This window comes from Gobius niger (assembly GCF_951799975.1).
Source record: "Gobius niger genome assembly, chromosome: 23".
In the NCBI taxonomy this organism is placed as follows: domain Eukaryota; kingdom Metazoa; phylum Chordata; class Actinopteri; order Gobiiformes; family Gobiidae; genus Gobius; species Gobius niger.
Window position 1 is genome coordinate 4,053,741 of NC_136874.1, and position 12,602 is coordinate 4,066,342.

At 40.3% G+C, this 12,602-nt stretch overlaps 1 protein-coding gene across 2 annotated transcripts in view; it reads left to right on the forward strand.

Annotated features, from left to right (window-relative positions):
- LOC306982172 (neuropilin-2-like) overlaps positions 1-12,602 on the forward strand; it is a 162,734-nt gene that overhangs the window by 90,934 nt on the left and 59,198 nt on the right. For both annotated transcript variants that reach the window (XM_079582008.1, XM_079582009.1), the window contains exon 7: positions 3,460-3,615. In XM_079582008.1, coding sequence (XP_079438134.1) covers positions 3,460-3,615 — 156 coding nt within the window. The remainder of the gene's footprint in view (positions 1-3,459; positions 3,616-12,602) is intronic.

The following is a 12,602-nucleotide window of genomic DNA, read 5'->3' on the forward strand; positions in this document are numbered from 1 at the left end:
CTAAAACCAGGACATAACCAGGACTAAACCAGGGCTGAGCCAGGACTAAATAAGTGCCTATAACCAGGACATAACCAGGACTAAACCAGGGCTGAGCCAGGACTAAACAAGTGCCTAAAACCAGGACATAACCAGGACTAAACCAGGGCTGAGCCAGGACTAAATAAGTGCCTAAAACCAGGACATAACCAGGACTAAACCAGGGCTGAGCCAGGACTAAACAAGTGCCTAAAACCAGGACATAACCAGGACTAAACCAGGGCTGAGCCAGGACTAAATAAGTGCCTAAAACCAGGACATAACCAGGACTAAACCAGGGCTGAGCCAGGACTAAACAAGTGCCTAAAACCAGGACTTAACCAGGACTAAACCAGGGCTGAGCCAGGACTAAACAAGTGCCTAAAACCAGGACTTAACCAGGATTAAACCAGGGCTGAACCAGTATTTAGCCTGGACTAAACCAGGGCTGAGCCAGGACTAAACCAGGGCTAAACCAGCTTTTAACCAGGGCTAAACCCAAACTGAACCGGGGCTAAACTAGGACTAAACCTGGACTCAACAAGTGCCTACAACCAGGACTTAACCAGGACTAAACCAGAGCTGAATCATGGCTAAACCTGTACTTAACCAGGACTAAAGCGGAACTGAACTAGAACTAAACCAGGACTAAACCAGGGCTGAGCCAGGACTAAACAAGTGCCTAAAACCAGGACTTAACCAGGGCTCAATCGGGACTGATATTGAACTAAACCAGGACTAAACCAAAGCAGAACTGGGGCTAAACTAGGCCTAAACCTGGACTGAACCAGTGTTTAGCCTGGACAAAACCAGGACTCAACAAGTGCCTAAAACCAAGACTTAACCAAGACTAAACCAGAGCTGAATCATGGCTAAACCTGTACTGTAACCAGGACTAAAGCGGAACTGAACTAGAACTATACCAGGACTAAACTAGGGTAAAACCCACGACTACTCCAGGACTAAACCAAGGCTAAACCAGGGCTGAACTTGGGCTAAACCGGGGCTAAACTATGACTAAGCCAGGATTTAACCAGGACTAAACCAAGACTGAACTGGGATAAAAAAAATAAAAAAAATAAGGCTAAACCAGGATTAAACCAGCTCTAAACCAGACCTTAACTGGAGCTAAACTACGACTGAACTAGTTCTAAAAAGGGTTTAAAGACATGGGCAAAGGCTGTAGTTATTAAGGTAATGTAATATACAGGTTTCTTGGGTTCTTAGGTATTAAAGATGCAGTTTAATGCGTTTTATATCATTGTTTTTTTTCTTTTTTAACAAAGTTATCCAGGAAAGGTCGATTTAATACCAGCTTGAATCCATTTTGAAGCAGATCAAAGACCTCGCTTTTGGGACACTTCATTTAATACCTTGCCTTTTTTTTTTGGACTAGCAATATTTCCGTCACTCTTCCACAAATCAAAATGCCATCGCAAAGCCCGGCGGAAAGATCGCACTCCGATATCTCTCTCAGAATCGGAAAGCCGAAGCTGCGTCCCGCCGATAAGGACGTCCTCCCACTCGCTCCGTCTTCCTCGCCCGAAACATCGCGGAGGAGGAGGAAGCGGCGCGTGATGGATGAACGTTGTCTGGGGGAGCGGGCGGCGACAGAGCGGCAATTGATCTTTCGCCTCACGTATGTACAGTAAGAGCTCGACCACCCCCCCCGCTGTGACAAAACCAGCTGTTGTGTCTGCGTTATCAACATCTGGACGGGCTGGGTAATCCCGTCTGCAGCCATAGGGGAAGTGCTAAGCCGTCTGTGGAGCGCTAATGCATTGTCTGGGCTGGACAATGTGCTTGAGTTGCTAGGCAGGAATTCTCCTCTGATCCTCTGAAACGGTGCAGCATCTCCTGGTTTATCCCCGTTTCAGAGCGTGGTGTCCTGCACTGGTCAGCTCCACCTCCTCCTTCCATTTCGTCCTGCGCAGCACCCTCCGCTCCACCATCTTCTTGTACATTAACCCGTTAACTCCCGCCTGAACCGAGCACATTTTCTCCAGTTTGGCTTTACCCCAGTCCTAAAGCTTCTGGAAAAAAGCTGTGAAAAAAGCAACATAACTGAGACGAAAACAATGATTGAAATGTGAGAAAAAAGTGAGAAAACATTGATGAAAAGGTGAGGAAAAATTGATGAAAAAGTGGCAAAAATGTCACAAGAAATTGACAAGAAATTGACAAAAAATTGACGACAAAATGACAAAAATGTGACAAAGAAATTACCAAAAAATGATAAAAATTTGACCAAAAAAAAGACAAAAATTTGACCAAAAATGACAAAAATGTAACAAAAATATGACAAACATTTGATAAAAAATTGACGAAAAAAGAAGAAAAAAAATTGACAAAAAAAAATGACAAAAATGTGATAAAAATTGGACAAAAAATTACCAAAAATTTATAAAAAATGACAAAAAAAGTTACAAAAATGAGTCGAATACCCAACAAAAAAATGATAGAGAAAAAAATCTGATGACGTGAGGAAAAAGATCCTCTCGGTTCAGGCGGGAGTTAAGAGGTTAAGAATAGAAGGCAAGTGTGGCTTAGCTGCGAATCTTGCCCGGATACCTCCTCCTAGCGCCTTCTGTGACGCCTCCACTGTGCTGCAGGTGTTCTCTTTGTGCCTCTTCAGTGTTTCAGAAGAAGAAATGTCTCGGTCTCAAATGTCTTTAGCTCGTAAGCTAGCTGTTTGTTTACTTTTAGAGGGCTGCTTTCTTCAGGACCATTATGGACTCTTCGCAGTAAAAAAAACGGCAAAGATGTACAAAAGTATCAAGGAAATAATGTGGAGCACAGAAACCACAAATGTAGGCAAAAACACAGCTGTACCAAGAGAGAGGGAGGCAGCTGCTTGTTTAAAGTGCATACGACAGGTTATTGAGTATTCCAAGCTTCTGAGTGTTTACAGGTGGACAAACTGAATGCTTTTATTACCATTTTGATGGAATATTATACAATGTGTTTAATGCCACAAAGGCTACATCATTCCATCAAACAGAGGAATAGGTGAAATCTCTGTTTTCAAAAGCTAATTGGACACAAAGGTCAACTTATGTGCAAATTTCTTTTCATAAAATTTCAGCCAAAGCTCTAACTGTGTTTTAGGCAATATTTATGTAGTATTGGGATTTCAATACACCTACGCAGCAAAAATAGTCGAGCAATATAAACATTTTAGAGCTTTTTACCTTGTTGCGATGTTGTCCTCTCATCAACAGCAGACCTGGAGCTGTGTTCCAACCCACTTGCGCCTCTTTGAGTAATCTGTGGCAAAGGAGAGCAAGAGGAATTTGGTGACACATACAAATTAGGAAACTAGTGGATGTTTCAGCTGTAAGAGATTCTGAGCAAACACCTGCAAAAAGCATAATACCCGCCCTTAATGCTCAATAATACAGCAATGGAGAGTCATGTTCCTGTTGTTTGCCTCTCTCTAAGGTGGACCTGCACTTCCTGAAAGTCCTGACCGGCATCGCCACACAGGGGGCCGTTTCCAAGGAGACGCAGAAATCCTACTTCGTGATGTCCTTCAAGCTGGAAGTCAGCACCAACGGAGAGGACTGGATGGTTTACCGCCACGGCAAGAACCACAAGGTACGCCGGGGCTTGCCTTTGTTTACACAGAAACCGAACGGTCCGTTGGGTTTTGGAGCCGGAACTGGTTGCTTTCTGAGAGATAATGTGGAAAACCTTGTTGTTGTGCTTTAGGAGATGGAAATGAATGGATAAGCTCAAACTTGAAATACTCGTAGTAGAACTAGTTGTTGGATGAGGAAGTTTCACGGTTTTCTCCTTTCTTCTTGATTGAAATGAATAGATTAGCTGGTAGACACTAGAGAGGCTTGACTTGTCTGAGAAAAAAATGTGAAACTAGTGATTGTGGTGATGAAGAGGATGAAGACGACCCCCAAATAACCACAAACTACCCAGGACACCCACTGTGTATCTTTATCTTTTAATTACAGACCATGAAAAGCATAGACGTAGCATTGCTGCCTCCTAATAGGAAGTGCTCCTTGCTATAATGCCTTATTTGAAAGCTAAGACCTACAGAACTGATCAAAACAGATCTTTTTCCTTGCATTGTTGCCATGTTGTCACTTTTTTTCCACTTTATTTTCATCTCACTTTTACCCGTTTCTTGTTGCTCTTTTGTTGCTTCATTGTTGAGCTTTTGTGACTCTTTTCCTGCACTTTCATCGCTCTTTAGAGGCTTTTTGTCCGTTTTTTGTTGTACTTTCATCGCTTTCTTGTTGCGTTTTTGTCACTGTTCTTTGCTCTTTTGTGGCTTTCTCATTGCGTTTTCATCCAAAATGACAAAAATATGACAAAAAATGACAAAAGAAATTACAAAAAATATGACAAAAAAAAGACAAAAAAGGACAAAAAAAGGACAAAAATGACAAGAAATATGACTAAAAATGACAAAAAATGACAAAAAAACGACAAAACCCCCCCAAAAAATGACAAAAAATGACAAAAAAACGACAAAACCCCCCCAAAAAATGACAAAAAATGACAAAAAAATGACAAAAAACACACACAAAAAACGACAAAAAAACCACCAAACGCCCCCAAAAAATGACAAAACCCCCCCCAAAAATGTCACAAAAGAATGACAAAAATGTGACCAAAAAATGACCAAAAAATGACCAAAAAAAATGACAACAAATGACAACAAAAAACCCCCACAAAAAACGGACAAAAAAACTGACAAAAACTGACAACAAAACCACAACAAAAATGCCAAAAAAATTACAAATTACAAAAATGAGTTTGAATACCCCCCCCCAAAAGATGGAAAAAAATCTGATGACGTGCGGAAAAAGAGCCATATAGATGAGTTTTGTTGATCTTAGCTTTCAAATGAGGTGTTAAACTGGTCCTACAGGATTTGGGTAAAGCTGAACTGGAGAAAATGCTCTTGGTTCAGGCGGGAGTCAAGAGGTTAACCCAGTTGTTCCTCATGATCTACTGTTAGCACATTTTCAGCACAGTAAGTCTGTAGGAGGATTCTTTAGCAGTTCCTCTCACACCGAGCCTCACGCCTACATTACTGTATCTGCCCAAACAGCACCAGCCCGAGGTGCATCCGAGAGCTTTATCAGCAGCCTCTCCTCTCCTTCCTTGAAAAAGTTTATGAGGCGCGACCGCAGTCATGAGGTAGGGCCCAGTAAACCCGGGTCAAAATGTCAGGGGGAGATAGTGCGGGGAGGAAGGAGGAGACGCTGACGCACAAGAACAATGGCCTCCTCTGTGAGCGCTTATCTCCGAGCGGTTCATCATCTTTCTCACCCGCCGCATGTAAACAGAGCGAGATTAGAAAACCGCTCTCTGCAGTTTCAAGGGCGAGGACTCGCAGGGTTCAAGTCAGTTTGCAACGACGGTGTTTTAACCGTGGAAGTCGTCGTGCAAGTTGGAGTAGAAGTTATTATCTAAGTTATTATATATCCCACATCTCCTCTTATACCACCCGCCTTGACCAAGCACATTTTCTCCAGTTCGGCTGTGTAACGCCTCATTTTGAAAGCTTAGATCGACAGAATGGCTCTAATTGTATCTTTTTCCTCGTTGTTGCTATCACTATTTTTTTTCCATAGCTTTTTTGTTGCATTTTTGCCATTTTTTCTTCGCTTTTTAAAGTTTTTTTTGTCACAGATTTGTCATTTTTTTCTATGCAATTTTGTCACTTTTCATCACATAAATTTTTGTCATTTTTCGTCACATTTTTGTCACATTTTTGTCGCATTTTTGTCATTTTTACGTCACATTTTTGTCGCATTTTTGTCATTTTTACGTCACATTTTTGTTGCATTTTTGCCATTTTTTCTTTGCTTTTGAAACATTTTTTTTGTCACAATTTTGTCATTTTTGTAATTTTTTCTATGCAATTTTGTCACTTTTCATCACATTCATTTTTGTCATTTTTTCATCACATTTTGTCGCATTTTTGTAACTTGTTTTGTACATTACATTTTTTGTCATTTTTTCGTCACATTTTTTGTCCATTGTGCATTTTTGTCACGTTTTTGTCACGTTTCCATCATTTAAGTCTCGTGTTGTCACTATTTAGATGATTTTATTTTTTCAAGAAGCTTTCAGATTTGCCAAAGTAGAAAATATGCTCTGTTCAGGTGGGGGTTAAGAGGTTAAAGCAGTGAGTCGCGGATCCAAAAGTGGGTTACGGAACCAACTGGGTCCCGAGCCTGTCTAAAAAGAATGCATTTCTTTCTACATTTTTCAATTGACAAAGTATAAAAACTGCAGAATCTGTAACGACTGCTGTTAGTTTGTTTATTTCATGATTTCAGCGTTTAAGGCTTAAAGCAGAACTATGTAACTCATGCCCCTAGAGGTCATAAGTGCAACTGCCGGTGTCATAGCATGTTGCCAGTGAGAGTAAATACTACACTGATAGAAAAGACAAAGGACAGAGGGATATTGTTCATCCAATTACACAATGGAGATCATTTTATTCACTCAAACTTCGCTGTAAATACTGTTCAAGTGGCGCTTGCCCGCAGTTAGCTTTGCCCGTTAGCCTGTTAGCTTCTCCTTCGTGATTCTGTTCTGATTCTGTTGTAGAAACGCTTCATGAAAGCAGTTCATGTGGTGGTGGTGGATGTTGTTGTTGTTTTGCTTTTGCCTCCAGTCTCTAGGGATTGGAACCCTCAACCTTGGCTGTGGGTTAAGGTCGTAATGGATTTCAAACGCTGACTGGCATTAAAGGGGTGTGTGTGGGGAGGAGATAATCCATCGCCAATGCTTCCGATTGTCTCGGTCCAGCAAAGACGACGAACACGACGCTGTTTACTGTAGTGTTTCCCATTGTACGTGTTATGTTTGCTGGTGGGTGCAGAAGCCCGAGTACCAGCACTGCTTTACTATTGATGCTGCAGATCCCAGTCGCCCCAGTCTGGACGGGGACCCCTGTTGAGTCTAAAGCTTTAACCACTTCCAGGCTCGTCGGGGGAGGCTTAGGTCCCACAGCACAGCGGGATTATCAGTCACGGAAGAGTCGAATTAAAAGGAAATAACAAGAACAATGTTAATTTAAGGCGACACACGGGACCAAAGAAGACCCACGTAGCTAATTACTTCACCTCAAGACACTGCTGGGGAAATAGAGGGGGAAAAAAGACATTTAGATGCATCAATTTGAAACATTTGCTGTAGATTACTGTATATTAACCTCTTAACTCCCGCCTGAACCGAGAGGATCTTTTTCCTCACGTCATCAGATTTTTTTTCCATAATTTTTTTGTTGGGTGTTCAACTCATTTTTGTAACTTTTTTGTCATTTTTTGTCACATTTTTGTATTTTTTTGGTCAAATCTTTAGCACATTGTAATTTTTTTTATCACATTTTTGTCAGTTTTTTGTCAATTTTTTATAAATTTTTTAAAAAATCTTGTCACATTTTTGTCAGTTTTTTGTCACATTTTTATCACATTTTTGTCACATTTTTGTATTTTTTTCGTAAATTTTTTATAAAATTTTTGTCTTTTTTGTCACATTTTTGTAATTTTTTTGTCAAATTTTTATCACATTTTTGTCATTTTTTTGTCACATTTTTGTCTTTTTTTTTGGTCCTTTTTTTGTAATTTTTTCTTCAATTTTTTGTCAATTTCTTGTGACATTTTTGCCACTTTTTCATCATTTTTTCGTCACTTTTTTGTCAATGTTTTCTCACTTTTTTGTCACATTTCCATCATTGTTTTCATCTCAGTTTTGCTGCTATTTTCCCACCTTTTTTCCAGAAGCTTTTGGAATGGGGTAAAGCCAAACTGGAGAAAATGTGCTCGGTTCAGGTGGGAGTTAAGGGGTTAAGAAGATTTCTGTTATGTTTCCATATAAATACGAGTCACTTTACGCCAAACCAAGTGAGAAGTTGTTACCCCGTGATAAATGTGTTGTCATTGCTCAAAGTATGTTGGACAAGGCATCCCGCCACTCCGAGCTTTGTTCTCCAACTCTCTCGCTCTATCTTTGGCCCAAACTAATTTCATTTCCCCCTCCAGCAGCCCTTCGCTCGCGTTGATGCATCTCTGAAAAATCCCTCTCCCTTTACAGACAGATTAGCAGCGTCCGATTACAGTCTAGACCCAGGCGCATCCCATAATACACGCCGCAGACGGTCAGAGTTTAGCCAGCGGTTATCCCAAGGAGGGGCCCCGGCCAGACCAGTGCGGGTCAATCTATGGGGGATGCACAGTGTTGATGGGAAACACTGGCGATGTGCACAGATGTTGACTTTTTCTAAAGACAAATCCGTGTTTCGATTGATAATCTTCGCCTCCCGCTGCTTCGGACTAAATCCAGGAGATTAACTAATGCTCAACACTTTCAATGTAGATTTCCGCCTATACAAAGGAACTAGAAAGGAACAAGTATACGCAACACACACTGGAAACACATTCTTCACATTCGCTGCTACTTTCTGACACCTCAATCCTCTCGCTAATTCCCACATATGAGCCTTAATTAACCGATGCCGCTCTAAAATTCACACTTAAAAACATCATTTTCATTTTTTTGACAATTTGGGAGCGGGAGTTGTGAAGAGAAATCTCATCGCTGAGCTTTGTGTGAATGTAAAAGAGGGGAAGATAGCGCCCACGCTGCAGTTTTTACTCTGTTCCATCACGGCATGTCATTGGATTTTCTCCCAATAATTATGCTTTGAGATGTGGTATAATGAGAAATCCATATGCAAGTGCGGGATTCGTATTGTGAGCATCGGAATAAGGCGAGGGAATGGCATGAAAAGTAGCTTGAAAGACATTGCAGTTTATACTACGCAACAGCCCGCTTCTCAATAGTGTAACTATTTCGGATTTTGATGGAACAAGTCATGAAAAAATTATGTTAACACTGTTTAACATTACTATTACTGTGTCTCAGACTAGAAAGAAATCATTTATTATATGGACATAATCAGCTGAGTACCTCCACCAATGTTGAGTCTGCCACAAACAAATGCAGCCCTAAGATTGAGCCCTGCGGTACACCACTAACCAGTCCAAATAAACACATTAATTGAGCTAGAAATCAATTATTACTTAGGATTTTCATGGAACCAGTTATGAAAAGATCAAATTAATTCATCTTACTGTGGTACTGGATGGAACAAGTCATGAAAAAATAATGTTAATACTATTACTGTGTCTCAGACGAGAAAGAAATAATTTATTATAAGGAAATAATCAGCTGAATGCCTCCATCAGTGTTGAGTCTGCTACAAACAAATGCGGCCCCAAGATTGAGCCCTACGGTACACCACTAACCAGTCCAAAATACACAATAATGGAGCTAGAAATCAATAGAAATGCCTTGCTAGCTAGAGAGATATAGCTGTTTTTACTACGCAACAGTCCACTTCCCAAGAGTGTAATGACTTCGGATTTTGATGGAACAAGTTAAGATCTCACTGTGGTACTATGAAGACTAGAAGAAATAATTTATAACAAGAAAGTTATCAGCTGAATGCCTCCATCAGTGTTGAATCTGCAACAAACAATTGCGGTCCCAAGATTGAGCCCTACGGTACACCTCTAACCAGTCCAAAATACACAACAATTGAGCTAGAAATCGATACAAATTTCTTGCTATGAGACATAGCAGTTTTTACTATGCATAAGGCCACATCCCAAGAGTGTAACTACTTCGGATTTTGATGGAACAAGTTATGAAAGATTAAATGAATTCATCTTATTGTGGTACTATGAAGACTCAAAAGAAATAACTTATTATCTGGAAATAATCAACTGAATGCCTCCCTCAGTGTTGAATCTGCTACTAACAAATGCGGCCCTAAGATTGAGCCCTACGGTACACCACTAACCAGTCCAAAATACACAATAATTGAGCGAGAAATCGATAGAAATGCCTTGTTAGCTAGAGTCACATAGCTGTTTTTACTATGACACAGGCCACATCCCAAGAGTGTAATTACTTCGGATTTGGATGGAACAAGTTAATTAATCTTACGGTGATGCTATATCTCTGTTAAAATTAAACATGAGACAAGAAAGAAACAAGTAATTAAAAGGAATTAGTTTAGTAATAGCTGAATAATTAATATCTGAATACCTCCACCAAAGTTGAGTCTGCCACAAACACATGCGGCCCCAAGATTGAGCCCTACGGTACACCACTTACCAGCCAAAAAAACACTATAATCGAGCTAGAAATCGATCGAAACTGGAAAAAAAGAAGAAAATTGTGCTCAGAAAGGCTGAAAGACGTCTTCATAGCGTGGCATTCCTCCCGTAGCATGTGGCGAACGCTGGCTACATCAGTAAAGTTGTTTTATTAGTATAAGTATTGTAGTATTTGACCCGAATGTGCAACCAGCTGAGTACGCCAAAATATCAACCTCTCAACAGTAACAAATAGACTCCCACCTTTCACATATGCACCATCCTTTGATCATGGGGTCCCCAAAGACCCAAAACAGGAAGTAACTTGACCACCTGGGTTATGATTGAACTTTAACCCCTGTTTTGTCCCACCCAGGCACCCGTAAAAGCAAATAGAGAAGGGAAGGGAGTATCCGAGCGAGGAGAGGCCTATGCTGATGCTTTTTCTCACAACTTTAGCACACACTCTCCCTTACTTTTTTGATGAATGACACGTAAGTCGGATTTCCACTTGCAATGCATTAGTCTTATGTCAATACCCACTTCCTATTTTTGTTTACATAAAAGTATACTGGCACATATTGTTTTTTTTGTAAAGTGCTTTTAGCCCAAAATCTGTTTAAATGGCACTCTAGCAATCAATATGGCTGCCTTCCCTTTTTCCACTTCTCCCAAATTCCCCAAAATGCGCTTTTAAGTCTGTAATAGCTCCACGCAAAGCTCGTAATGACAGGAGCGAGGTCGGACTTTCTAGTGGCGCAGAGTCCCCGCTTTATCATTATCAAAAACTTCCTCTACTTTTGTTTACGCTTTCTTTCATCTCCCAAACTCCTGCTTCCTGCCTAAATCCCCGCCGGTGCAGGACCGCGGGCCTATCTGTCCGCCTCCGCTAACCACGTAAAGGTCTTTTATTCCAGATTACGCCAAACCGCAGGCCCAGATAAGACGGGGAGTATCTTTGAAAACAGGCCGGGGACTGCTCAGTGTCAACTCTATGGAAACCGAGGGAGGTTCTATATTTTTAGTGCAGTTTTATTATTTAGTCTCAGTCGTAGTGTGTTAAGATGACTTTTTCTTTTCTTGTAGCACTGGCTTGGATCTGGTTTAGTTTCAGTTTTTATCCTGGTTTAGTGCAAGCCCAGATGTGGACAAAAGTAAGTTGGAAAGCTGCTAGTGTGCAACCAAACAAACTGACTTACGTACTGAACTTAAGTAGAATTTTTGAGACTCTGTACTTAACTGAAGTAGTATTTTTGTTACTACATTTGGAAGATTAATATAACACTTTCTACTCCACTACATTTCTATAAAGGCTCCAAAGCAAAACATTGCATTTGTCCATGTGTTTTGTTCATTTTAAAAGCCTGAAAACGCACACTCCACAACAGTAGGTGGCGCTGTGCAGATGTACTGTCAAATGCCATTGGTTCACAACAAGGAAGAAGTTTTGTCCCCGTTGTTTTGCTGTACAGAAGGTGAATTCGAGCTGTGTTTTTAAACTAGTAATATTTGACCAGTAGTATCTGTACTTTTACTCAAATAATGAAATCAAGTACTTTAACCCCCGCTGATTAACACATTGAGTGTAGAGTGTCAACAATCCAGACCATTTTTCATGATATTTGCAGCACCACAGTGTATTCTATGTTATAGCTATGGACACATGATATGGCTCGTTTGAAAGACGAGACTCTAAGCTCTCCGTAGGTGAAAACAGTTTAATTCTACATGTCTCGATTCCTGAGAAATCTAAGCTAAACAGAGGCTAGTTTTGAGATAATTAGTGTTTTATGAAACTCTCTCCTTTCTGATTAACTCTTCTCTCCTCTGGACAGACACTAACGTTATGTGAAGAGGAAAATGCCTGAATATATTTGTTTCAAGTGAATTTTCAAGGACAACATTGTTGACACGTTTCTCAAAACGCGTGTTCTCGATCTCTTTTTATGGCGTGTGCATTTAAACAGCCTGGTTCTGGATTGAAGACTTTAACAGGATGTTTCTCAGTCGTCCTTGGACCGATTTTAACCATTTAAAAACTCAGAGAAATGTTAAAAAATGTTTTGGTCTTTCCATGTGAAACCGCTCAGAAGTGTTGGCTTTACAGCTGTTCACTACACAACACCGCGCACCATCGGACTAAAAAAAAAGAGAAAAGAAACGGCATAATATATATGAAATGTCCAGATCGTGACTTTTCATAAGTTTTTGATCATTTATTTCACTGTTCATCACAGAGCTACAAAATCACAGATAAGGTTTATTAGAGTGTTTAGTGTTTCCGTTTTTGGCACTCAATGTGTTAAAAGTCAATACATGAATTATGCCAAAATGAAGGCCTCAAATGTCATAAAAACTCACTGTAAACTTGCAGTAAATCGACATTTCCTGAAACAAAATGCATGACTATCTTTCGGATGTTGAAAAGCATTGAAAAGC